The following is a 26,545-nucleotide window of genomic DNA, read 5'->3' as shown; positions in this document are numbered from 1 at the left end:
TTAACACCGACGTCATGTCTCATGTTATTAGTGGAAGAGACTGGTCCTGACCCTTGATAGTGCCTTGTCTCGACCTTCTAGTTCAATCCAGACTCTCAAAATCGATACCATCCAAGCTCAGACAGGGCCTAGGAGACAGGGGATGTCAATTAGGTGCGGAATGACTACGCTCCTTCACTCTATCAGTGCTGCCATGATGGTGAATTTCACCGACTTATGTCAACGAAAAGCATTGACTCAAAAGCTCAAAGCAATCTATGGCTTCTCTACAGCTCGCTTACTATGGATCAATCAACAGGCACAAGCAAAAAGTGCGGGAAAAAAAACATCGTAATGACCTTGTATAACACAAACCGCGGCTTCATACCGCGCGCACTGCCTCCACAAACAACGGTCCAGCCCAAGCCCAAAGGACGACCGCAGGCCAATATGACACCCTTTTCTGCAGTGCAACAGCAGACGGATACTACACTATAGGTGCTTTGAACAAAAAGACCCTTCTCGATGAAGCCTCTCGCCGAAATCTGTGTGTCCAAACCCCACCACTCGAGACGGTCCAGAACTCAATCGATCTGCACTTCCTTGTGCCACACCTACACAACCTTGCAAACGTTATTAGAGATATGCTAGGTATATATCTACCGTCTATCCCCCTGTTTAAAGAAATTCTGGTTTCCAGTTCTGAATGTGTTATGGTCCTTCTTTGGCGGTTATTGAAATCTATCAGCACCCTTGTGGCATATACATCAACACTACTTCGGTCCTCCATCACCACACGACAATGGAAGATAGGACACACTAACAAGAACGATAACTGAAGCTCAACATCATCGACTTGGAGCATAGCATTGGACGATTCAATTCTACATTCGCCGTGGATGGCGAGCAATACTCCATCTGCCTACAGGTGCCAATGTCGAAATGTTTATTAGCAAATCGAACATGATATAACACATCAACGATACGTCTATCGCTCGAGAGCTCTTCGTATTTCGCCCAAAGACAATGATATTATTGCAGGTATCAAAACTTGTTCATCAGACACGCCATGCACTCCGATTGACAAAACCAGATGTGTGCCGTCTGTGTCCACAACTGACTGAGTAACAATCCTCGCTAACCGGCTAGCCTTCTGTATCTTGCTAGATGCCTTTGCTCGTTCAGAGATCCGAATCCAACACATCTCCCCAATCATAAACGCGAAATACACGACATGAGATTTCTTTCCCAACCAATTAAACAAGCGAGGCCACCAAAAGAAGCTCCCACGTTATTTCGCTCCAAACGCCGTACTCCCACGATCTGCTCATGCGCATACGTCAGACAATCCCCCAAGGACGCGATTCCTTACTTCGAAACTCAAACATAAGTGCGCTGTCTCTTTTCGGGAGGACTCTGGCCATCCATGCGTCCTTGGTTATTTTGTGAAATGTTTCCAGGGAAGCTGGCTCTGCTCGCACTCGTGGGTGTTAAGCCGTATTGGTTCGCGCCATTAACCATGCCATACCCCTGGTCCATTCCCGTGTTTAAGGGAGATTGCTGGGGCATCTGACCCGGGGACCAAGTCGCGCCAGTTGCTGGAGGTGTAGGTGTTGTCTCGAACTTGAAAGCTGTTCCGCCTGGTGTGTTCAAGTTGCTGGGAGGGTTCATGTAACCTGCGCCGCCAACTACATATCCTGATCCGGATTCTTGCTGGGTTGAGGGATCGTAGCCCTTAAGAAGATAGCTCAAGTGATTCTCGACAATCTTCTGCATTCCGCTCTTGGTGAATGGCTTAGCCAGGACACCGTTCATTCCTAGATATGGACGATTAGTTCTTGCTCTCAGCCACAAACCTCACCACGATACTTACCATGTTCGAAATAACAGTGAACCTCATCGGATCGGATATTAGACGTCATAGCGACGATGGGGATGGCAGGACAGTCTTGTCGGATGTACATGGTGGTCGAGACACCATCCAGCTTAGGCATGATGATGTCCATAAAGATCATGTCAAAGTGATCACGGGCAACGCTTGTGATACGGCTATAAGCATCCGCTCCGTTTTGCTAAATCAATGGTCAGTCTGGCTATACTCCAAAGTTTTGCTTTTCGGATTTTACATACAGCATGCTCAACCTCACATCCCATCGACTTGAGGAACTTGATACCAATTTTAGCACAGGTTGGATCATCTTCCACAAGGAAGATTCTGGGCTTCCGCGATGCCCAAGTGAGAGCTGAGTTGGTCGACGAATTGGAGTTTCCGTGGGTCTGGATGTTGATGGGTTGAGGGGCAGGCACTTCCTGCATGGCATTGGCGCTCGAATCGTTTGGCATCGCATAAGGAATCTTGTGGATGTGGTCCGAGTGGAAAGGATCAATACCAACAGTCTGGCCCACTGGGTAAACGGGATAGCGATTGATGTCGTTCATCGGATCATGCATCATGGGCATTGAGGCTTGTGGGATAACGACGGCAGAATCGGCCGGGGACCCATACACACCTTGAAGACGTTCCAACTCCCGGTCGGCAATCTGATCAGGTGTCACGCTAGACAGAAGCTCACGAGCCCGTCTCAATTCAGGTGCCGAGTCATCACTACCATCTAGAGGAGATGTGCCGACGTTGAGGTGCATGCTCTGCTGATGACGGTTGCTGGAAGGTGCTAGGTAGTTGAGCATTTCGTGCTGGGATTGCTTCTGCGCATTGAGCATCTTTTGCAGTGTCAGGACTTCGTTGACGAGAAGTCGGTTTGTCTGAGAAACTTCGGTGAACAATTCCTGGAGCTGTTGCACTTGCTGTTGTGTGGCAGTGAGCTGTTCAGTCATGACACTGATGTGATGACTGGTAGTGAAGTCCTCTGTGGCCTGTGCTCTCCTAGGGGCTGGTGCCTTTCGGCGAATGTTATCAAGATCATCTTTACTGCCCACTCTGAAATTGGGATGCTTGAATTCGAGAGTCTACGTTAAGGTTTAGTATAGGATCAAGTTCCAAGGGTCAAACAAGACATACGTTGGCGCCGTTGGCCGAAGAGCCACTATCGTTTGTTTGTCGCACTTTGTGAAAATCATACTTGTTCAGTTGTCGGACGAAACTGGCCATATTGCTGTGCTTGAAGTGCTTAGGGAGGATGGAACGAGTAAATTTTTCGTTCTAGGGTGGTTAGCATTTTGTCGATCGCAACGGCATCAGTTCAATCCTTACCTCGACAACGACGAAGGTGTCACCATCTTTGCCCCATCTAGCGACATCTTGATGCGCCGGGTCCTCGAGCATTCTTGACCTTTGTTAGCATTCTTGTTGTATTTACAAATTGCCAGGAAGCAACTATACCGGTAGAGCTTGCGGACCTATCAAAAGCGTTAGGTGTGATGTAATCAACTGTCACTAGCTATGAACTTACAAATTCGCTGGCATTGCTGCCACCAACTCCAGGGGTTGACGTTCCGTCGCCGGCCGACATTCTGAGAGTATTTCCGGTCTTTTAACGATTATACGCGGTATCTCGTGATGAAGCGGTATGGTTGATATGATGGCAAGAGAGCGTTCGGTTAAGAGTTGTTGCAGCGGTTAACCGATACAAGAGGCGTTTAACCGGGCCGAGTCGCCGTTGATCGCTGTGAACTCTGAGGGAACAAATATGGCCCTCTGTTGAAGCCACCAGGGACTGATCTTGATGCGCCGATGCAAAACAGTAATGGTCTAAAAGCCGGCAGCGGAACTGGAGATTCGAGGAGCGGACGCGTTGATGTAAAGTTGAAGCGCCGCAAGTCCAGGGGTTGTTAGGCTTTGCAGAACCGGGGGGGGCGAGATTTCGGATATGAGGCCGTCGCAAGGAGGTAGAGGTTGTCGATGCGATGAAAGAGGGCCGTCGCAATTGCAAAACCAAAGGGGTGGGAAATGGAGGGAATGGAGAACGGGAAACTGGGACTGGGCCTGAGTTGTATCTCAAGACAAAGTTGGGAGGCCGAGTGGGTGGGAGTGGACACAGGCGTGGACGGAATAGTCTGAGCCTGCTTTTTGTTTCTGAACTGAGCTGGGCGTGGCTTGGCTTTGGCGGGGGTCGTTGTGACTTGTCGATTTGCTCAGCGATGTGGATATCAGTCAGGTACTGAGTACATGCCGCTGCCGCTCAACACGCTCTCTTCCGGGAGCAGATGGCACTTCCCACTTCGGCTGGGGCAGGGGGCCTGTGCTGGTCGCTGGTGCTGGCTTATTCTGATAGTTACGGATACTGTCGCTGCTGATGCTACGAGCAAGGCGAAGGCGCATGCAACAGCAAAAGAAGAAGAAAAGCTTGAGCCGGAGTGGGCACTTCCAGCCAAGGTTGGCTTAGCCTTAACCAAGATCGCGGTGGGAATGGAGCGCTATTGCGCGAACGAGTCTGGCGGCCGTCCTTGTGGGGTGTCCCCTTGTTGCCATCATAGCTTTTTGGTCCTTCTTGTGCCGACCATGACCCTTGGTTGGCTGCCCAGTTGCACTGGAGATCGTCCCTATGTCGACTGTGTGGAGGTGATCATGGCGCACCGTGACCACAATGCGACCTAAGCTCTGCTTGGAAGATCTCACGCTGGTGAAGAAACGAGAACCATTCAGCTGTTGAAGTCCATTCCATTATTGTCCTGGCGCGCCATGTTGATCGTTTTTTTTTTTTTTTCTCGCACCATGCATGGCGTCCACGTTCATTAACTTTCAGATACGGAGCACCCCCGAGACAGGAGGCTCTTCGGGAGGAGTAGAAGAAAATGTAAACGCCCATCAGATTGTGTTGACTTCTTTACTTTGACTACCTTTCGTCATGTTTGCGTACGTGTTCAATCCAACAGAAGAACTGTTCCAGTCTTTCCGTGTCTTGCATCCATCTTTGAAGCCGTGCCGTGTTGCGCCATGCAGGGAGGAAGCTGATGCGGGTTGTAGTACGTAGCAAACAATCAGAGGTGGGTTCTCTGCTTCTTGAAGCAATCACACTCGAGCCAGTTTCGAGACTAGAGTGTCCGAGTCTTTTTGTCAACAGCCGTTAGCTTGTTATCTTCCCATAGCCAATTTGACCCTAAACAGATGTAAAATTGTCCAGCGTAGGTAGTGACCCTGCTCCTTTTAGCATTGGGTTTTGAGACCAGGTCACTGTGGTCCGGCGCGCTGTGGAATGCTTGGAATTTCTATTTCTCAATCGACGAGGAATACATGTCGCAGCTCATGACTCGGGCTGAATCCGGCAAAGTAGAATTTGGTCGTTTTACCGAATGCCGGGGTACAGCTCTTGCGCGCTCAATTAATGCGAGATATCTTGATGATCTCCCCTCTAATAGTATAACCCTTTGCCTTCGCTCCTGGATAAGACGTGCCGGTGCGTTGAGGTTTGTTGGTTTTTTGTACAATCATTCTTTGAATTGCAAAGCTGGATCGTTAGTGAGACTCATTGTCCTGGTTGAATGAGTATCTGTTTCAAGATATGCTGTAAATTATTATGTTGAAATTAGGACCCGTATAGACCATGTCCGCCTGCACATCAATGATAATAAATGGATCCATCCGAAGATCTTGAGGAGAGTCAACAAGCAAGAAGATCGGAGCGCGCAATGTCCGGGGACCACAAATTAGGAAATGTAGCTGTGCAATAACAGATCGTTGTTCAACAAGGATAAACTTGCCTTTAGTCGATGTTGATTGTGAGGGAGGAATCCCCATTATCTTACCAGTCACTGCATGCGCTTCGCTTATTGTCGAACTAGAGAGATCTTAGCAGTATTGAATCAGTAACATGCCAGAAATGGACAGCTATTCGCGCATGTCATTGTGCGGATCTAGCCGGACAAGATCAACGAGGCTGAGTTGAGAGGAAGCAATTGAGTAGTAGCTCTGCACAGTGGTATTGGAAGTGGGAGCGGAAACGGATTCAGTCTAAAAGTAGTAGCAGGTAAGGCAAGGGTGTGACAACTCGTCTTTTAGCCTGTTCTTTCGCATTTTTTTTGCTGTTGTAGGATGTCGAGCACTAAGCTGTCCTGTCCAATACAGTGCAGCAATGGGCGGCATGGTGGTTGTCGAACGGAGGATATCGAAGCCTTGACGGGCTCGCACATAGCTCGGAGAAGATATTGACAACGGCTTGAGAAGACTCGGAGGATTGCGATAGCTGTACCTAGCTCGAATGTGGAGGATAAAATAGAGAAGTGAGAAGTCTGCGCGGTCGAGACCGTAGCCGTTGTAAAGAACGAGGGCGAGAACGAAGCGGGTAATCACAGTGTAACTGCAGGAACGGGTGCGGGCACACAGTGCACGAACCACAGATATGGAAACCTAACAGCAACCGCAACACGACCAACAGCATAGACCACCTACCTGCCTAGGTGTTTAGCAGCCTGCCTAGTCACCAATGCCAATAGTATCGTTACTACACGAATTAGAATTCCTTAACAACGTAAGTACCTGTATCGGGCGGTGACTTCTAGCGCTATACCATATTGTAAATACCTTAGGTAAGTCCTATCAAGGAGACTTCTATTTTTCTTTCTCTCTGAGAGGTAGGCATGTGCCTGCCAACTAATTGCCTTAGTACGTATCAAAGATTGCGGGGTTGAGAATTGACAGGGGAGGAGGACCCTGAATTCCTTGGAAGGTGGAAGCACTGGAAGGCGATGGCTATCGGGAAAATTACTTGGGCTTCCGTAAGTCGGTATGCGGGTAGACAGAACAGAATATCGTACCAAGAAGTCCCTGATAACAGAGCACTGATCGAGTGTTTCGCTGTCCACTCAGGTGATTTTATCATTCCGTCTATGCACAGGACGTTTTTAATACCTCGCATACTATTAGAACCAGTACCAATTATCGCACAGGACAAGCGCATGAAAGTCTGCACGCATGACTGGACGGACGCAAACAGCTCAAGAGACATCTGCACCAAATTCTACGACCGAGACACATGACATTTGAGACAATTCAAGACACCACTATACTTGTTGCAAGATGATTCATTCATGATTGTCCCCGGCCGGCACGTTTGTCTCATCGCTTGGCCAAGAGAGAGGTGCTATAAGATTCCAAGTTTTGATATAGCTTTGTCTCGGACATTTCCATCAATAAACGTCAGGGATCCGGGTCTAGCAAGGGCACGTTAAAATTCTTGTTCAATGTTCCTGCGGTAGCCAAATAACTCCAGCTGCGCAGAGGCTCCTGACTCGTCTGTCTTCATGTCAAGCAGACAGGCATCATCTCCCCTGTCTGAGAAAGGCAGCAAAAAAGAAATGAATAATCCGAAGCTCATCGGGCTCCTCAACAGTGCCGCCTACCAAAATAACGGTTAGTCTCCAATCGGACTCTGCCGCCTCCCGGAACCGAAACGATACTGGCTTCTCATTTAAAAGTCTTGCTTGTTCCTGAAGAACAGCTTACCGTTTATGCCACAAAGCTCGCGCAAAATAGGTCAGTGGCTTTGTCGAAAGACGCCACATCAGGCCAGTTCTCAACTGTCAGCTGCGTGTCACATTCTGACTTCGCTTCAATTAGCCAGTCTTGAAGAGAAGCCAGAAGGTTATTTACTGACTAAAGTCGTGCCGATTACCCGCACGGCACAACATACAAACTTCATGGTTAAGACTTGACTAGGTACTCAAATCATGGGAACGCGCTTATCAAGTCGGTTTTCGCGTTCCTAGACCAGATCTCTGTTGATTTCCGTATTGAATCGTGATGCTTCGTGATCAAGCTTTCTGATAGCCTCTAGCCAACCATACATTAAGCAGAGATGGGATATGAAGCTTTGGCTGCTCCGGTCCGCATCAACAACCTTGCAAGAGCGCAATGACAAAAGTTCGCCTATGTATTGAGAACGCGAGCACGGCATATGGCCATTAGGTGTAAAGTCGGCCGCCGAGAAGCTTGAAGATGAAATAATTCGGACACTTGATGTCTGCTTAAACTGTCATCTAAGTTACTTTACTTTGGCGCTCTGAGCCTTGGAGGACACGCTTTTCTGCTACCCACTGCAATAGAGGTGGTTTATAATTCCCGACATAGAAATGACTGGAATGCTTACTGAACTTTATCGAGGCGCATCGTGCGAGGTAGAGCAAATAAACTTCCACGATAAAGATCGTTGAAAGGCAACGGGCCGTGTAGAGCCCAAGCAAGCCCCAGAAAAGGACCTTCCAGATGACTCAGCAGACCAATCCCACACCGAGGTGACGAACCACTCACCGTGGTGAGGCGGATTGTCGATTGAGTCACTGGAAATTTGACATAGCCCCACGTTCTCTTTGGCGTGCGCTTCGATTCAACTTCACAACTTTTGCCCAAACAACTCAGAAGCAGCGCTCGCACCACCGGCAAAATGTCGCATAAGGGCAATAGTGGAAAGGGTAAAAAGCCCTCAAAGTCAGGAGCCGAGAGCAAGAGCGAGGATGTTCTCCAGGCGGTTGTAGGTGATATGGCGGGGTATTATACCGATCAAGAGCAGCGTAAACTCACAATGTATTTCTCCAGGTCATCGCCGACTCCTTCCAAGACCGATTCAGGCCTTTCACGACTGAGAAACCAAGAGTAAGACTAGAGAAAACCTGGTGTGGCATGTGTCCACGTACTGACGAAGTTATTCGCAGTGTCTACTCCCACTCGCGAACGTCCCGCTCATCGAGTATACCCTTGAGTTTCTGGCAATGAATGGTGTCAACGAAGTCTATATCTATTGTGGTGCTCATACCGACCAAGTCGAAGATTACATTAGTCGATCCAGGTGGACAACAGCGGCCCGAACATGCCCTTTCTCACACCTCCAATTCGTTCGAGTTTCCGACGCACGATCAGCTGGCGACGTTCTTCGTGATATGGACAAGCGATCACTTGTTGATGGCGATTTTATCCTCGTAAACGGCGACTTAGTATCCAATATCATGCTCGACAATGCTCTGGCGGCGCATCGAAAGCGCAGGGAAGCCAGTGCGGCCAACATCATGACCATGGTGTTGCGCAGTGGCGGAGAGGACGATCACCGAACAAAAACAAATGGAATTACTCCTATTTTCGTTGTCGACACCAAGACTCAACGATGTCTTCACTACGATGAGATGGACCCCTTGACAAGCGACCGATATATGTCATTGGACCCAGCTGTTGTGGACGAGCTATCAACTGAGTTCGAAATTCGATCCGACCTCATCGATGCCGAGATCGACATTTGCACACCCGAAGTCCTCGCTCTTTGGTCAGAAAGTTTCGATTACGAACTTCCCCGAAAGAATTTCCTGCACGGTGTTCTGAAGGACTGGGAGTTGAACGGCAAGATGATTTATACCGAGATTTGCGAAGAGGGCTACGCAGCACGAGCAAGCAACCTGCAGCAGTACGATGCTGTCAGCCGTGATGTTCTCGACCGATGGACGTATCCTTTTATTCCAGAGTGTAACATTGTACCCAAGCAGTCATACCAGCGACATATCCACGGCGTCGTCGCTGAGCAGGGTGCATTCTACGCAAACGACGCCAAAGTTACAAATTCTATCATTGGGCGCGACAGCAACATTGGCTCGGGAAGCAACATTTCCAACAGCATTATTGGTAGAGATTGCAAGATTGGCGCCAATGTCGTTTTGGTGGACTCTTACGTTTGGGACGACACCACAATCGAAGATGGAGCAAAGATTTACCAGTCCATTGTCGCAGACTCGGCCATTGTTGGCAAGAACTCCTCCATATCTGAGGGAAGTCTGATCTCTTTCGGTGTCAATGTTAGCGAGAACGTTACACTACCTAAAGACTCTGCGGTCTCTTGTGTTGATTTCGACGGTAACCCTGTGACTCCGGACACAAAGCTACTCGGAGCCAACACCAACGCCGCCAAGTTCACCGATCCTGAGGACGATGACCTCGATGAGAGAGATCCATCCCAGCTGCAGAAGAGCCTTCTTTACAACTTGGCCCAGTTCAACATCTCCACCTCATCCGTGTCAACGCTATCTTCTGAGATATCGGAAGATGAGATGGATGAGAACTCCCTGCACATTGACGCCAGCGACCCATCGCGCCGTACCTCCTTCGCCTCTGATGATGCTGGTGACAAACTTTCCTTCCACCACGAGGCAGTCCACGGTCTTGTCGACGCACTACGCGCTGAGTCTGGTGATTTCGACTCGGCCAAACTTGAGTTCATGGGTCTGCGCCTTTCCAACGACGCTTCTGATGCTATGATGCGTCGCGCTGTGGCTAGTGCCTTTGCTCATCGCGCAGTAGAGCTCATGACCCCTGAGTATGGCGGCCTGGAGCCCAGCAAGGCCGCTGATCGTGCCCTCAACGCTCGTCCAGGTGCAACAAAGTTCATCAACGAAGTTGGCATCGGTCTTGAGGATGACAACGAGGCCGCGCAGGTCGAGTTCATTATCGCCCTTCAAAAGGCTCTCACACGTTCCCAAGGACCAGAACAATCCCGCGTGGGCATTCTCCTTGCAGCAATGCTCCAGCAGCTGTACGCACTCGATATCCTTGAAGAGGAAGGTATTCTAGGCTGGTGGGAGAACGAGCGAGCTGTTGAAGGGGAGAGCATGACATTGCTGAAGGAGAAGTGTAGAGTGTTGGTGGAGTGGCTGGAGAATGCCGAAGAGGAAGATGACAGCGATGATGAATAGACGACCGGTTCCTATTTTCTATCTAAAGATAGTGGAGTTCAAAGGAAATAAAGTAACATGATTCATATTAATCGAGACTTTGGTCTCAAACATTTGGCTACATGAGTAATTGCACGCATAGCAGTATGGTCCAAGTGAGGCAGGCATAAGAGCGAAACTTCCATTTGCATCATGCTAAAGTCTTGTTAACGACAGGATCGCGGTATAGGATAGGTCCCTTCATCAACAGTCTGTAGGTGCTAGTACAGTGTTGGGGACATCTATCTCTCCCTCTTTACCTCGGGCTGAACGCGTCTTTGCTTTCCCTTACCCGGCCTAGGTACTGAGATGTGCCTCAACTTCTATAGCGACCCCTGGATTAAGCTATCCCGATCCAAGAGCGAGCCAGTTCCCGTTGGCATCGAATCGGCCTCAGGCCATCACATATCATTGCACTTAGCCAAGCCTTCCAGCTTACTGTCACAGACAACCTACAAAACGTGAATATCTCCTGAATAATAAGCGGTGGTGCTATCTTCTGGGGAAGTAGATCTGCAAAGTCGCGGTCTAAATCACTTAAATCCGTAATGCCGTCAAGTCAGGGGGTTACCCACGCAATCACCAAGTGTCAAACACGATGTCGCGGAACTATTACCATAAGAACTTACATAAGAATAGAAACAGTGGCAACAACACGATGGTGTTGGTACATGACAACAATATCATGAGAATATCACATCCTAGACTTAATCTTCTTTGTATAGGGGACCAGTCTAGGATTCGAGGGACCGTCTGCCAGGTTCGATAAGCACTATCGTGGGGATTACATATGCCAGTCAAAGACTCCAATCTCAATGTACCTCTACAGGTCGTGATATTTTTGGAAGCTCAGGGATGTCGGACCTGGCCCGCGGATGGTGATAGGCTCATGATGGGGTACTACCCTATATCAGACCATGGCAAAATATGAACCTGGAATTGACCCAACATAATGCATGTCTATCAAGTTCGATGAAGTCTTGAGTTTGTAAGCACCGGTGGATTGCCTTTATTTCGCCGACTGTGGCCATGTAACCCCAGAGTATTCCATTCCTTTATGCGCTTGTCTATACTGTGGAAGACTCCCAAGAACTTGTGTGTATATCTCATCACATGTTTATCAATACCCTGCACTACGGAAGCCGACCGTTAACGGTTCACCTGAAAAAGCCTAACGATTCCTTGCTACGGTGAGATTGAAAACCATATACCGAGAAGCTGTTTTCTCTATAAACCTGGGATATCTGATCATGGAACAGTCTCCAGTTGCCATGCCATATCTTTACCGTGGTCCGTAGGTTCGTCGCCACCGGAAATTAACATGCTTCTCTGTTGAGTTGTAACCTTACCCCTCCATCAGGCTTGAACTTGAAGCTGGGTTGAAGTCTTATCCACACGTTCATTGTGAGGTCCTGCAAACATGTACGTTGATGGAATAGGGACAACCACGTTCCTCCGTTACAACGTAGCCACTCGAGTCCTTCACCATTGGAGACGACAGGGGAGTAATAGGTAGTTTTCTGTACAAATGAAAACCTTTTTCAGCTGCAGAAACCCCATGGTGACGACAATGTGACGGGTGGAAAAGTGTTGAGTCAGTGTCGTCGATGTACAGTATGCAACTATCACCACACCACAAAGATAGCAGTTGCAACCCTGAAAATTCATATCCATGTGTGCATCCACCGAGATCTTCATTGTAGAATTGAAAATAGCATTTCCAAAAATAGGAATTCGAATATGGGATCCCTTATTTTCTTTATCTTCACCTGTCATCACCAGCAACGTGCCATCAGCCCGTCGGCGCTGATATACCATACAAGCAATGATCAGCTCGCTTCACCACCAGACTTACACAGTCGGAAGGGGGGAGACCAATCCAGGTACAAGAAACGTGGAGAAGGGGGGCAGACATCTCCAAAAGCTTTTTTGGAGGGCAGATGCACATGGGTAGGACGTGCGATGATGTAGTGATCAACCTAATTGTGTCCCCCTTGGGTTTGGCAGTTCCCAGCCAACCTTCAAGCCCTGCAGTACTGAAGGCTTCTAGAAGAAGACCCTGATTCAGGATCATAGTAAAATTTCGAGTTTTCCCCCTACATTCAATCTTGGATCCATCGCCATACCGCTCCTTTGCAACATAAGCTGACAAGTGCTGATCTTCGAGAGGACGACCTTGAGGACGATTCGAACTGCCGAAGATAAGACTCTACTCGGCTCACCCAAGCAGAGATGATCAGCAAAGAGGAGGGATCGTCGGCTTTCGACTTGGATAGTCCAGTCATGAACCTCTCGTTGATAAGTACCATTGATTGTAACAGAGTCGTTGGGATGACTGCCATTTAACAAAAGCATAGTGGCTGCGGAACCTGGTTTTGGACAACGGTCAAATAAATAAATACACTGTAGGGCCCCTGCCAGTGGCTTGCTTCTAAGCCTGCAGACATCTGGTCACCGAAACCCTATCTCACCTAGGTATCGCGACATAAGTTATATGTGTCTGATATTAGCCTCCTGAGATGCAGCTGCAGCTCCTTCGGGGTCAACCCGCCCCTGACTGATTCAGAATGTTTCCAATCACATCAACCAAGTCGGATAAAGTTACCGCTGTCTTGAGTAATGGCTCACTGAGAGGAGGCTTATCGCAGGGTTGCATGCGCAACCCTGGCACACGGGGTACAGAACTGGCTAACGTAGGGCTCATTCCCAGATTAGGCATTGCCGACGAGTAAGGCCTGGTCAGTGTTTGTGTGACAGGACCACCGCGGGTATGGGCCGAGTAGTCGCGGTTATATGCAGTGGTGATAATCAGGACCCTGACCATAACAGAGAGCTTTCAACTTTTGATGTCTGCAAGGCGCCGGGAAACTTCCACCAATTGGTCAACAGGCACAATTGTTGAGGGGACAGCGGGAAAACTCTGAGTTGGGCTTGATAATCCTTACATGATTGCAACCAAATGTTACTCTGACGAGTCAGTATTGATGAAAAATTCTTGCGGTAAGTAATTTAACAAAACCGGTATGACGTCAACGCCTCCGAAGAGTTCTGCTCGCGATACCCATACCCATTATGCGGGGGCATCAATAGACGTACAGTAGTGGCAGTACGGATACATCTTCAACCAACGTGTGACTGAATTAAGGGGGTGCCACGTTGACAGCACTAGCCCGAAATGTTTCGAATGCTCCCCTGTTTGCGATGTTTTTCGGTTCTTCTGGAGATGGTCTGCGCAATCTCTGCCTTTGCTGTTTCAGCCTCGTGGGTAGACTGACGTGGAAAGAGTTGAAAAGTAACAATGACATCATGAGTCTGGCTGCTGCAATCTAGCTAGACCCATTCCTGCCATGGGATGAACCCTGATCCATGCAGAGCATGAACTGACTGATTGGGATTCTTCTCCGTCCTAATGTTTTGATGAACGCTAATGTTCCGAAAGTCTATGTGCGTCTCACAGTGAGATGCTGCCTGCCCTTGTAGAGAGCTCCAGCTTCGTGATTAAACAGCTTCGGCATTATCCGCACGACTCATCACGAGCCAGCTGTCATTTGTGGGGTAGGGTTTGAGCAACGGCACTTGATGCTTTTGGTTGACATTGGTGCACTTATGCGAGCTGGATACTGAGATCGAGCTTGTGAACCGTTAAAGCATGCGTATCTCGATTAAGGTATAACCGACTTCGGGTAATGTGATGTCAGCCATGACAAAGTTTAAGAGCCTTGCTCAAAAGGTAACCACACATCGAATCTCATAGAGTTTTGTTCGACAGCAGCCCCTAGGTAGGATTGTTCTCCCCTGCAAGAAAGGGTGGGAGGGGGGAGCGTTACATGGTGTACGCGACTCGCCCGAAATTTGCATGGTGTTCACACCAAGATACCCGCATGGTAGATGATCGTTGTGAATCCCCACCAGCCACACGACACGATTCGTTACCATACGACAGGGCAGTAGTGGCTGACTTGCCGACGATTGTACGGGCAGCAAACATCGATCTCCAGGTACAAAGCAAAACTGAAGCTGAAGCGGGTAAATCTGCAAAGAAGGGTCCAGACCTTGATACTGCGCTCAGACTCAACTGCCGAGCGGTAAAATAGCCCATCATGGAAGCAGATGCTTCGAATCGTCGATGGTGACAGTGACGTAACTGTCGAATGGCAAGTAAAGGTTGGTGCTGGGGAGCTGAGAGCTCATGGTAAACATGGCGATTCGGAAAACGACTTGCCGGTCGCATCTGAGATGGCAGTTTGCCGAACTTGCGCCAAAACAATTAACTGTACCTAAGCACAGACACTGAGAGTACGGGTACATACAGTGTTGGCTCGATACCCATTTCAGTTCACAAGCCTCGAAGCGGCACGGTCCTGCATCTGCTTGTGGCACACCCGCAACAAAACATGCGATTGTCGGAGCCATGCCGTGGGACTTGGCTGGGGTCAGGATGCACTCCGAGATGGCTCAAGATGGGACCTGCCAGGGTAGCCCTGGTGAAGGAATAGCACCATGGCTGCGTTGGGGGGAAGCTCTGTAGGACCTCCTCAATTGAGACGCCATCAGCCCTGGCCTAAAACCGTTCCAAGCCAACGGCCTTAATCGATCGTAGGATACGTTAATGTATGGATGTTTGCGCATTGACGTTGGAGGTAGCGATTGGAGTTAAGCAGAAAGCTAGAAGCTAGGGAGGATCTGTCGAACCGTTAGGATATACACTTCAGTACCTCATAGGGACAAGAAACAAACCGCACTCAGATCGATCCAAGCCGCAAAGTCGATTCCTATGTGGCCCAAGGCAATGCAAATTCCTTTTGCATATTATAGGTACCTTATAGCCAACGCATAGGACTTTCATCTCGGAGCCGAACGAAGAGGGAAACCAGCGCGGATAGACCAATATCAACGCCTTGAGTCGTCCTTGTTTGGTTCGAAATTGTTTGCCCGTGGTTGCCAAGGGTCAGTTGGTACTCGGTTGGTGTAAGCCATATTCGTAGTCGCTAGTCACTTATACCGCTTGTGATATTGGATCACGACATTGGCACCGAGGAAGCGTAGATTCGGAAATTTGACAGCATCTCCAGGTACTAAGAAACGGAAGAAATGTCAAGAGCAGGAAATGAACACAATACGACAACGATTTGTTATTTCAAGAAAGAAAGAAAGAAAGGGGTTTCTTGGTAGGAATTGAGAAACTCCCCTTCAATATCTTCGGGAAGGTTACCTAAGATGAAGGGGCGACAGCCACGCGTCAAGCCACACCGTTCGCGCCACAGTTACAGCTTGGCGCTGTACATCTCGACAGCTACCTACAGCAGATACGCTGGTCTACTCAGGCAATGATCAACAAGACAAGAGTGCAACAACATAGATCGGCATATAATTGGAGAAGACTCTCTAAATAGAATCAATCTAGACTGTGGCGTCGATGATAATTTGCCTCTCATTGTGGCTGTGAAGCTGCAATCGAATCCCCAACGTCGGATTGTTTTGTTTGTATCAAGGATGTGCGGGGAGAGAAACAATGTCCAGAATCCTCACATGCAAAGCATCCACGTGTTGATGCTCAATCTGGAGTCAAGAGTGAAGATCCTTTATTTTAATGGTGGCAAACGGCTACAGTACCAAGGGCTGGGCTAGGCTAGACTAGGGGAGGGCTTCGGCGACCGCTACAAACGCAGCGCATGGTTTTTGCAATTGGCATTCCCAACGTTGGGACCAAACTTAATCAGGGCAAGCTGCGTAAGTGAAATGGTTCGATTGTGACGGCTAGTTAGTTGACAGTCTATTCATGTCAGAGGGTACGGTTATAATGGCTAGAAGAAATCCTCGGCGTTGCAAAAGGCCAATTGAATTATCGAGGGACTGGTCCGTAGGTACTAGGTAATCTGATACATCTTAGCTAACCTTACTGGTAAGGTAAGGGTAGCACCAAGACTGGGATACTTTACATATCGACAATCTGAAGGGTTCAACACAGCCACACGGGAGGAAAGCAGCTCGCTTCTAGCCTTGGAGCTATCACATCTGGATATGACAGTACGTAGTCGACACCTTTAGCTATCGTGGTCCCCTGATTCAACGACATCCATATCACGACACCGTACACGATAACGCAACACAATACCTAGTACCTACAGCGCAGAAAGCTGCAAGCTGACTTCCATGAGGTACATACTGTAGTCTCGCCATAGGCCATGGGATGCCCTGAGCCTGGTGAATGACGGCCCTGGTCAGGTGGCTGACCTCAAAAGGGAAGGCTCTAGAGACAGAGGTCATTGTCGGGCCGTACAGTAGACGTGATGCAGATGAAAGGAACGGATGGGAACCCATCCGTCATGCCGCCAGACCGGGTAGACATCCATCCCATGCCCTGTCGAGAATCCTACAGTAGATGTGCCCAAGTAGGGACTCTTCACACACATAGGGATACATAGATACGGATTCAGTTGCAGCGCTTTCCCAAAGAGCCAGCCTGTAACCAATAGGGATCTGAAAAGACATAGGCAGCAGGGATTACAAGGGAGCACAGCGCAGCACCATGCATATTACGGCGGGAAATGGGAGATGAGGCATGGCATGGCATGGCATAAGTCAACACTGGATCGCATCGCATCAGTTGCGTTGCACGCGTTGTTTAGAATTAGATTTCCCTCCATCCCAAGTACAGTATGCGGATCATTAGCGGCAGCTATGCATGGAGTGACCCTAGGGAGAATCTAGGAAAAGATAGAGATTTCGTTTCCGACAGCGGTAATTGGATACATGACTCTGTTTTGCCGGTTGAGATTGCCATGAACGCAAGTACCAGTGTTGCGCGGCGTTTAGGGAGAAAAGAATGGGAAAAGTGAGTAGAAAAAAAAAAGTCTCAAACAATGGCTCAATTCTCATGCCCCAGGCATTTGGCGATAGAACTGTCGATGAGGGGTGACTTTGGTGTGGACAGCCGATGGCCAACGGTGTGTTTATGAAATGGGCGCCGATGACAGAGGAAAGATCCGATCCAGCTAGCGCTCGACTGTGGGCTTGGGACCTCCACATCCCACGACTCTGGCGTTCCTGCGTAAGGGTTACCGCTGTTGTATCCGAAGCGCTAGGACCACTGCCTTTTTATTTTTATTCACCTCAATAGAAACGGGCAGCGCCTAAACTAGGAGTCTGTACGGCGACCCCCCGCCTGAACGGAGTTTTAGGTCTCTACCTACAGAAGGTGAATCCCCGGGAAAAATAACGGGATGGAAATGGGAGATTTCTTGGGGACCCGGACAGGCTGCAGGCAAGCCTCACCCCTCACTTAGTTTCCCTCTGTTAAAGCCTTCCGTTCTAATGCACTTCTATGGACTCTTAAGGCCTAACAAAGAAACTAACATAACTCTCATAAAGTCCACAATGGCCAAAGAGGCTGCGGAAGCTAAATCTCCCACGTAGCTGCAATGGCGTCACTGCTCGTGGTATCTCCCTTGTTCGTTCGCTCAATTAATTACTGTATGTATCTACAGTACAGTGCTCTAGTGTAACTGCCCGTTCTGATGGAAAGTGTCCTGTCACAAGCCTCACAAGCCACACGCCTCTTCGGTAGGTTCCATGTAGGGCGCCGCCATACCTTCCTCCATAACACCCTGAGGCGAATGAACTGGGCTGCTTGTACCTTCCTTCCCGTTCCTTCTATCCCGTCGGCGCTTGTCCCTCACTAACAATTTTTCTGAAATGGCACGATGGAACGACCGAACCTCTTCTTCTTCATTCTGTCGTCTCCTCTCCTACCTACCTAGGTCCTCTCCCCACCTGACTACCTGTCCTGCGCATACGTACGTATGTACATACATGCCCATACAGTACAGTATGCAGCACGATACAAGGGTTTTGGTTGCCCGCCGACCCTTGCTTGACCCTAGCGGATGAGAAGACTTCTGGGATCAGGGTCCCCCTTGTTCGGTTGGTCCATCGCTTTGACCCCACAGGCTCCCGAAAATCGACGGGTGGATACGTTGGTATGAATGCATGTCCTTCTGACTCTACCTGCAGTACCTCAGTGCATAGATGAGCAACACAGCAATCGTCGAGCGTGATGCCCGCGTCTCTTAAGAATCGGGAGTGGCATCGATAGTCTGCTTAAACTATGACGCCAAAGGCATATGCGCCTCGGTTCATTTCAGCTCACTTCAGTTCGGGCCTCCAGGCGGTTTAATCGATATCACTGTGACTGGAGAGAGGTAAAAGCAGCACAAGCACAGTACTGTACGTAGTGCAGCAGACAGCCACAAACAGAATAGGAGCAGCAACGATGTTGCCCTCAACCCCAATATCCGTATTTCCCTTATCCATCTTTTCTTTCTCTGATTCTAGGCGGTATCCCGGCACTACGGACAAGCTATCATCGGTCGCCCCCCAAAGTTCTCATCCACTCTCACAAGACTGGAACTGCTTGGCCCGACGTTATTTCAGCAGCTGCAAAACACACAACCGTCGTCCGCTAGGACCTCTGCATTAAAGTCCACATCACTTAGATATCGTTCAGTCTTTCTGAAGCTGTGCCTCAAGTTAACTTGCTCGCCTCTCACATTCCGTCAACAACAGTCAGACTATCATAGTGCAGTATACACAGTATCGACGTATGAAATGACCGGTTGGATAACCTTCGTTATTCGTCTTGGGTAAAACAGATATCGCGGCATCACTCAAGATCACCGCGTTACGTCGCATCTCGACATCCATACATCGCACCACTCAGTCACTCCCCCAAAGACGCCCTAGCGTTTGATACAGCACAGGCACAAGACCGTGCGGCACAAGTACACAAGGTACTCTTTTTGCTGCTTACTGCGTACACGCCTCCTCCGATTTCCGTTCAACTCATCCACTCGATCCACGACACCGCCTCGGCGCCCCAGCCCAGGGCTTGGGACGTGGGTACGAGGTACTTGGGGACTTCAAAGTCAGATCCTCCTTCTCCGTCGAGTCTCTTCACCCTCGTCTCCGACGGGACTCTGGGACTGACGACAGGTCCCCACTACAGTCTACTCCTCCAATATACCCTTACCTTCTCTAGCTTACCTTTCTAATTACTACCGACACCACCCACTACAATATCTCACTTGACGCACCTCTACTTCTACCTTTCTTCTATTCTACTTCATCCTCTGCATATACCTTCGCGATAACTTGTCGCTCTCTGTCAACACTCGCTCACCATAGCTGTCTTGTCTCCTCATCCCATCTTACCGTTACAACGCGTCTAACGGTTACCGCGATTAACGCTCTTCGTTTCCATCGGCGACACCAGCGACAGCCCACAAACCCACTCTACAATAACACCCTCAACGTCTCACCTTTAAAATCAATGAACAACACCAGCACTTGACTCGCACAACTACTTCCGAACTTTGCGCACACGATTTTGACCACGTACCTACGATATCGCCAACCGTCTATCAGAAGACACTGGCCTTAACATTGCGCTGCGCTAACATCTGTACGACATCGCTGCTGTCTCGAGACGGCCTAATACGCTCGTCTCGATATGTTTCGACAAAGGTACGCACACTTTTGGAGATATAAGCATTTTGCGCTTCTATGATTTGAAGCGTGGTTCAGAAATGATCAGGAATGACATGCCACTTTTCAGTATGCTGACAATCTTTCTAGGACGAGCTCCCAAAAGCCGGGGGATGATCTACTAGCCAACTTCCGACAGCAGTTCCCCGACCTTGCTGCCGTCACCACGTCGTCTGCTGCTCCGGGTATATCTCAGACTACCGGCGCTGAGAACGCTCCTGCTGTGCCTCTACCTGAACGGTAAGTCTTCACATTGCGACTATATAGCAGCGCCAGCGCCTTGAGCGCGTAGCTCAGTCATCGACACCAGCCGCAGCCAAACAATTTTGCTAACCTAACATGTAGACAAAACCTTAGTCAAGATGCATTCCGTGACCAAGATCCGACCCCAAGGGCCACCAACGATCCCTGGAGGTTTACTCCTTCTCTCCTAGACCCTAACTCCATGTCTTTCGCCAGCTTTGCCAACGCGCCTCCTGGGTATTACACTCCTACTCCCGGAGGAACTAACACCCTGTTCCACCCACAAGCTGGTGACTTACATACGCCGACATTGGGTTTGGGTATGGGATTGAACACGCCTCTATCTATGCCTACGTCGGGCGACTCGCTTCACCCCGGCGCCGCTCAACCAGTCATGGACATGTCAGGCTTCCAGGCATTGCAACCGCACCAATTCCACCATTTCAATCCCTTCATTCAAGCACCTCCACCTCAGCCAACATTTGCACCATCGAGCTTTGTCCATCAAGATACAGGCTACGAGACCATGGATCAAGATGGGTCACCCATGGACTCTGATCCTTCAGAGGAGCGCATGTCATCCATTGGCGCCACCCTTCAGAAGACCACTCCCATGATGAATCTCCAGTCGCGGCAGTTCTCAAGTGGCCACATGTCTCACCCTCTCCCTGCGTCGGCCGAGAAGTTTCGATTCCATTCAACCCTAAATGCCCCTACAGCTATGATCAAGCACGCCGACGAAATTCCTGTTACATATCTCAATAAGGGACAAGCTTACTCGCTCTCTGTTGCCGATACCAATGCTACCATGCCCGTTGCCCCTGGTACCAAGTACCGCACCTTTGTCCGCGTTTCTTTTGAGGACGAGCAACAACGACAACGGCCAGGTGTCTGCTGGGGTCTCTGGAAGGAAGGCAGAGGCACCAACGAGGCTCATCAAAGAGGTGGAAAGCTCCAAGCAGTTGAATATGTGGAGGCTGGCCAGCCAGCTGAAGGCGACGATAAGAGAACTCGTGTGGAGCTGGAGTCTTCTTCCTTTGACGGTTTCTGCGTCACATGGACACCTGGAATTAACGGTCCCCCCGAGGTTAACATCGCAGTCCGCTTCAACTTCCTCTCGACCGATTTTAGTCACTCAAAAGGTGTTAAAGGTATTCCTGTGAGGTTATGCGCAAAGACTCACCCCGTTCCCTGCGACCCCTCACAGCCAGCCGCCGATGCCAACCCCGAAATCTGTTACTGCAAGGTCAAGCTTTTCCGTGATCACGGTGCTGAGAGGAAGCTTTCAAACGATGTAGCGCATGTCAAGAAGTCTATCGACAAACTCAAGCAGCAAATCGCCCAGGCTGAAAGTGGCCTCAAGGACTTTGGCAAGCGAAAACGATCAAGTGGTGCCGCAAAGGTGGGAGAGCCTCAGCGACCCGGCAAAGTACAGAAGCACAAGCGAACATGGTCCATGTCTTCAGCTAGCTCTGCTGGAGGCGGTGCGAGAGTCACTATGGAGGAAGACTTGCACTTCAAACTTCAAACTCTGCAAGACATGTTTACCAGTACACGTCCTGTCAGCGTATTATTCCTCAGAGGCGATGAGCCGGATGACCCGGATCTGCATCCTGTATCTCTTCCTGGAGATATCTCACCACTGACCAAGCCAGGTGAAGGCCCCAACTGGCAGGCCAGAAGTGGACGAAGCTCTGTCACAGGCTCTATGATTTCGCCTTCGCCTAGCTCTTTGTCTTTAGCGTCGCAGGCATCTGGCATTGGCGCTGGCAGTCAATGGAAAAATTTCGATTCTGTGGCGGGCGGTGACATGTCACGCAAGGGCTCTGAGCAGCCCACAAGAGTTAACAAGGGTGACGATGACGGCAGCCTCAGTGGATGGATTGAAGCCTTGGGCGTTGATTCATCTTATCGACCACCCCAGGATCGCAGCCCTAAACCGGTGGCATGCTTTTATATCCAACAACGAAACCCGAACGAGCCTAGCAATGCGGGCTATCACCGTGCTATCTACTTGATGCAGCGAACGCTTCAAGAACTCAACAATCGAATTGCAGCCAAGTGGGGTATTGACTCTTCCCGAATCTTACGCACGATTCATTCCATTCAAAACGGCCTCGAGGTGGAGATGGACGATGATGTGGTTCAAGAGCTCAAGGAGGGCCAAGATATGACTCTCGAGATTCAAGAAGTCAATGGACAGTCTGCAATCAAGAGGGAGTGGGAGATGGCTGTCGATCCTGTTGAAAGCATCGCGGAACCCAGTGACAAATCACAAAGCGGCTTCGTCCTTCGTCTCACTTTCTAATCGCTCCTTACATTCAGTTCTTTTATTATCCTTTATTTTTCCTTTTTGCTATTTACATCGCCATTTCGAATTGCGTATGACGATGAGTTTGCAGCGACGAACAACACATGGGTCTAGACTAGGGTTTGTCTTCTTTTGCTTGGTTCCCTCGGCCTGTCGCCAGGCTGAGTACACGATCGCATACATATATGGACAGGGATTGCTGGCTCTGGGGGCGTTGACGACTGCTCCTCTTCTTCAAAAATGATACCACTGGTTTTTTTTCTTCTTATTTATTCTTCTTGTCGACACTTGGGAATTGCAAGTGATCGGCGACTTTGTTTTTCTTTTCTTGTTACTGTTTGTCTTGACATTGGACGAGCGGATGGGTTGTTGTGCCGCAGGATTACGGCAACATGGAGCGGCAAGGATATCAGACTATACCCATTCTCTCGACAAAGAATACCCCGCCAATCACCATGCACTGGATTCGAAACGGTCGAATGACCAATGCAAAACCCATCAGATGAGAGTGTTCTCTTGGCGGCTATTGTTCGAATGACCAAGATGAGTGGGTCTGCTCTGGATACCTTTGCCCGCTTTCATTTCTCAAACAGCATCCATTTGTGCAACAACTTTTTTGGCTGGTTCTTCGCTACCTGCCTCGACTTGAAAGCAACAGTATATTACACTACGATACCACCTTTGATCTCAACTGCATTGGAAGAATACAAGGGGGCGTATATGCATCACATTCTTATATCAAGGGCACACGAGTCCAACGTACACGAAAATATGGACTTACGAAGTAATGCTAGCAGGAGATGGGGCAAGAAGGGATGGATATGATATCGATCTTGTTCTTGAAAAACACCGCGTACATATTCTACCATATACAATACCCATACTTGTTAAGATTTAAGACATGGTCTGGTCCTTGACTATCTGATAACAGCCCACAGCCCTTGACAGTGATGAAGCGAGAGAAGAACGTTTACACGCGGTCTCATCAAGCGGTGACGACCACTCTAACCAACTTGTTTGTGGAGTATAACGGACGAGGTCCTAGTGGCGGACCAGTTTGGCACTCAACGGTCGCTATTCGTTGCCATCAAACGTATGCTAATGTTGCCAAGCTCAGAGACGGTACTATTGGCGTCTCTTGAACACAAGGCCACCTGGTTACGACACCTACCAAGGGAGCCACAGGTCAGCAATCTTTGCTACTAGAAGTACCAACGATTTGGATATTTGCCGCAGACAAATTACAATGGGCCGGCCACTGGCTATCGTTTTGTGGCTAGTGAACTGCCAACATGAGTATCAAGGGTCGATAACCAAAGGGCTGAACCCCCGTATCCCAGCCAAGCCGGACTTTGCGGCCGGTTAAGAAGGGTGACTTGCAAGCGCCAAGCGAGCAACAGAGATTAGAAAGAAAAAGGTCAGCAAACCCCAAGAGAGCGTTATTTCCTAGGACAAGCTACAGGTGCATGGCCAGGCTACACCAGAATCCTAACATGATAGGAGCCAGAAGTTTACCTCGCTCTGCCAAGGGGACTTAGAGCCGTATTCCGAGACGATTGCTATGTCAGGAAGAGGTAATTGGTCAATTAAAGACCACGCCAAGCTGAGGTCAAAGGAAATGAAGTGCCGAGCTTAGCCACCTGTGGCGAGGTGGTTTGCGTGTCCCCAGATGCAATGTGGCTTTTCCTTTGGGTTGCATCGAGGACGGGAATCCATTTAACGTTGTGGCTCGTGAGCTGTTCAATATTCAGCTCATCTCGATTAGGAATAATGTTCAAGGATATTGACGTGTTAGCGATGTTTCATGAATAGAAGGTGCCTGGTGCGTCTTGGGTTTTGATTTGTCGCATCAATATTGTTTTAATCTGCGATGAGTTGTCTAGTTTGAGGGGAATACAGACATGCAGGTATCCCAGTGCCGCGGCATCGCAGCGCATCGCCTTGCATGAGAAGCAGCTCAGTTCACCGAGCTCATACGTACGATCCAAACACATCATGTTTGCTCGTTCTACATCGGGACAAACCTTTTTGTTTTATTTATTTGGGTAGAGCGTTCTGGTGTGTGGTTCCCTTGTCCATGTCGCTGTTGGCTTGGCGGAAGAGTCTGGGTCATCCTCATCGGCGATGACAAGACAGGGTCAAGCGACGGCCTGCGTTGTTTTAATTTCTGCGGTCGAGTCGAGTCCAGTGCTAGTTGTGCTGTGCTGTGCTTTACAGAATCTCGGTCGGCAACGTCTTTCCGTCCCTCCATTCTCGGTAGGTACGGGAAATTGTGTTATCATGCAAACATTCGGCGTATCGGTATCCTATTCAATCCCATGTCACGATCATGCAAGTGGTTGTCACTAGCCACAATCGAGGTCGAATTCGCGCCTCAGGGGAATTATCTTCCTAGTCTAATGAACATGCCAAAGTGATCGGCGGGTGCACGATGCAGTCATTCATCATTCACTGCACTCAAACTCTGCTCTATCATCACAGCTCAGCTCAGCTCAGCAAGGGTCAGTTGTCCATCTGTCAACGGGCCGGATGAGACATCCATCCATCTGGAACTCAGGTTCTCGACCATGTGGTGTGCCCTGGTAGTCGCCACACAAGGGGAGCAACGATGAGCCACATGTAACATCATGTTTTGCTGTCTATGTGGCAATTATCCTCATATCAACGAAGCCTCACCTTGGGGTTGCCAAACGTTGACTGGTTCTGGGTACAGATCATCTGCAGTCGCGGATAGAAATACAGTATATCACAGTATGTTACAGTATGTACCTGTGGCTGGCAGAGGGGGCGTGTGCTGTCTGGAGGGGGATCGGCAAGCGTCGAGCCACAAGTCGTCCTTCGTTGCAAGCCATTTGTGGGTGTTGGCGATAAGTCGTCGGGGTCCAGGCTAACTCACAACAACCCTGAAAGATCTCGTGGTACAAAGCTAAGAAGCGACTTTTTAGCGTACAAGGCCACTTTAACCGTCTTCGACCGTTGGATGGCGTCTTTTCATGAGGGGAGAGGAGAGAGGAGAGAGAGGAGTGCGATAAACGTCGGTGAGAAGGACAAAACGACTGGATAATTCACCACTGTTGAACCTAGGACAAGTGTCGGGGTTGAGGCTAAGACGGTGAAGTTGTTCTGTGAGCGACGCAACTTCCCAAGCACTTGGAGAGGAGGATTAATCTCACAGAACGGAAACAAGTACAGTACCTGCTTGAGCGTTGTGCAACAAGCATCCAATGGCATCTGCTGATTAGCCAGGCAAGCTTCCTGTTCTGGCAGGTTGAAGGCATTCAGCCACAACATCGTCAAGAAGGACAAGATACTTTGCTGAGGCTGGAGCTACGGTATTACCCCTCGCTGCTGTGGCTCCCAGCTCTTGAACCATCATGACGCAAGGCAAGCGCCATTCATGATGTGCGGTGCAGCTCCGGAAAAGTACCGGGACACTGCGCTTTGCCTGCAGTCTGCACTTGTACCGAACAAGGTGCGGGGTCCGTTCCGACAAAGGTAAAAGTTCAAAGGCGTGGGATTATCGAGTGTCAAATTCTGAAAAAGGGTCGGGTCGAGTCGAGAAAGAGTGATTTGCACTCTAGACCCAAATGAGTTGCTGCCGATCTCTTCTCTTCTCGGGGTCTCAAGATGGGCAATGCATCTTCATACTCACGCTATAGTCTAGTACAGTACGAGAGTGTTGTCCTGGAAAACGCCGATAAGCGACTGAACATGATATATAACTCAAGACGCAGATTCTATTCTTTTTTGGAAAAGTACAAGAGGCCTCCCGTTATGGACATGACATGACATGACATCTCGTCTTTTTCTTTCTTTCGAGTTGAACGT

The 26,545-nt window shown here is 49.3% G+C and overlaps 4 protein-coding genes across 4 annotated transcripts; 3 read left to right on the top strand and 1 right to left on the bottom strand.

The window, feature by feature from the left end:
* Positions 1–1,101: 1,101 nt before the first annotated feature.
* B0J16DRAFT_60063 (HSF-type DNA-binding-domain-containing protein) lies at positions 1,102–3,777 on the bottom strand. The gene is made up of 7 exons (XM_046134141.1): positions 3,390–3,777; positions 3,320–3,336; positions 3,191–3,263; positions 2,999–3,139; positions 2,110–2,946; positions 1,853–2,051; positions 1,102–1,796 (listed from the first exon to the last, which is right to left on the bottom strand). The coding sequence occupies exons 1-7, from the start codon at positions 3,447–3,449 to the stop codon at positions 1,360–1,362; spliced, it is 1,764 nt and encodes a 587-aa protein (XP_045986346.1). The 5' UTR covers positions 3,450–3,777; the 3' UTR covers positions 1,102–1,359.
* Positions 3,778–4,105: 328 nt separating this feature from the next.
* B0J16DRAFT_316123 (uncharacterized protein) lies at positions 4,106–4,534 on the top strand (the record flags this gene model as incomplete). Its single annotated transcript, XM_046125296.1, has 1 exon — positions 4,106–4,534. The coding sequence occupies one exon, from the start codon at positions 4,106–4,108 to the stop codon at positions 4,532–4,534; it is 429 nt and encodes a 142-aa protein (XP_045986345.1).
* A 3,575-nt stretch (positions 4,535–8,109) lies between these two features.
* B0J16DRAFT_411156 (nucleotide-diphospho-sugar transferase) lies at positions 8,110–10,666 on the top strand. Its single transcript, XM_046133212.1, has 3 exons — positions 8,110–8,402; positions 8,468–8,524; positions 8,584–10,666. Exons 1-3 carry the CDS (start codon positions 8,316–8,318, stop codon positions 10,600–10,602), a joined length of 2,163 nt encoding a protein of 720 aa, XP_045986344.1. The 5' UTR covers positions 8,110–8,315; the 3' UTR covers positions 10,603–10,666.
* A 9,462-nt stretch (positions 10,667–20,128) lies between these two features.
* B0J16DRAFT_353756 (CP2 transcription factor-domain-containing protein) lies at positions 20,129–22,714 on the top strand (the record flags this gene model as incomplete). Its single annotated transcript, XM_046129329.1, has 3 exons — positions 20,129–20,142; positions 20,254–20,403; positions 20,509–22,714. 3 exons carry the CDS (start codon positions 20,129–20,131, stop codon positions 22,712–22,714), a joined length of 2,370 nt encoding a protein of 789 aa, XP_045986343.1.
* Between the last annotated feature and the right edge of the window lie 3,831 nt (positions 22,715–26,545).

This window comes from Fusarium flagelliforme, assembly GCF_020744385.1.
Source record: "Fusarium flagelliforme strain FIESC 12 MPI-CAGE-AA-0113 chromosome Unknown B0J16scaffold_2, whole genome shotgun sequence".
Taxonomy (NCBI): Eukaryota; Fungi; Ascomycota; class Sordariomycetes; order Hypocreales; family Nectriaceae; genus Fusarium; species Fusarium flagelliforme.
Note: the sequence above shows the minus strand (reverse complement) of the source record. Positions and strands in the feature narration are given on the sequence as shown.